The sequence below is a fragment of the Penaeus monodon genome, chromosome 29 (assembly GCF_015228065.2).
Source record: "Penaeus monodon isolate SGIC_2016 chromosome 29, NSTDA_Pmon_1, whole genome shotgun sequence".
Classification (NCBI taxonomy): domain Eukaryota; kingdom Metazoa; phylum Arthropoda; class Malacostraca; order Decapoda; family Penaeidae; genus Penaeus; species Penaeus monodon.
This window is the reverse complement of record NC_051414.1, coordinates 10,373,306-10,373,581: the sequence shown is the minus strand read 5'-3', so window position 1 is coordinate 10,373,581 and position 276 is coordinate 10,373,306. Positions and strand designations below refer to the sequence as shown.

Here is a 276-nt window from a genome sequence, read left to right as displayed (position 1 = left end):
AGTATCCAAGTATACAAGTAACCTGTAACATGAGAGCAAAGGGGGGCCAATACCCTCCCTGCCATACCGTAAGCATGGGCTCGTCTGCGAGAACCGCATCCCCCACCACCACCAGCACTCCAAGAATAAGGCCGATCCCTGCTGCCACCCATGGAGTTTGCTGGTCCACCTGTGAAAGGGCGAAGATGAGTTACAGTGCAAAATTCAGTGGCTGGTAATGGAACAGGTATGTTCATAACATTTTTAGAAATTCCATTATAAATGTTTGTGTATAAT

At 47.1% G+C, this 276-nt stretch overlaps 1 protein-coding gene across 1 annotated transcript in view; it reads right to left on the bottom strand.

The window, feature by feature from the left end:
- LOC119591946 (heat shock protein STI1-like) overlaps positions 1 to 276 on the bottom strand; it is a 15,196-nt gene that overhangs the window by 10,685 nt on the left and 4,235 nt on the right. Inside the window, exon 4 of the mRNA XM_037940700.1 lies at positions 68 to 169. Within this exon, the coding sequence (XP_037796628.1) occupies positions 68 to 169 (102 nt within the window). The remainder of the gene's footprint in view (positions 1 to 67; positions 170 to 276) is intronic.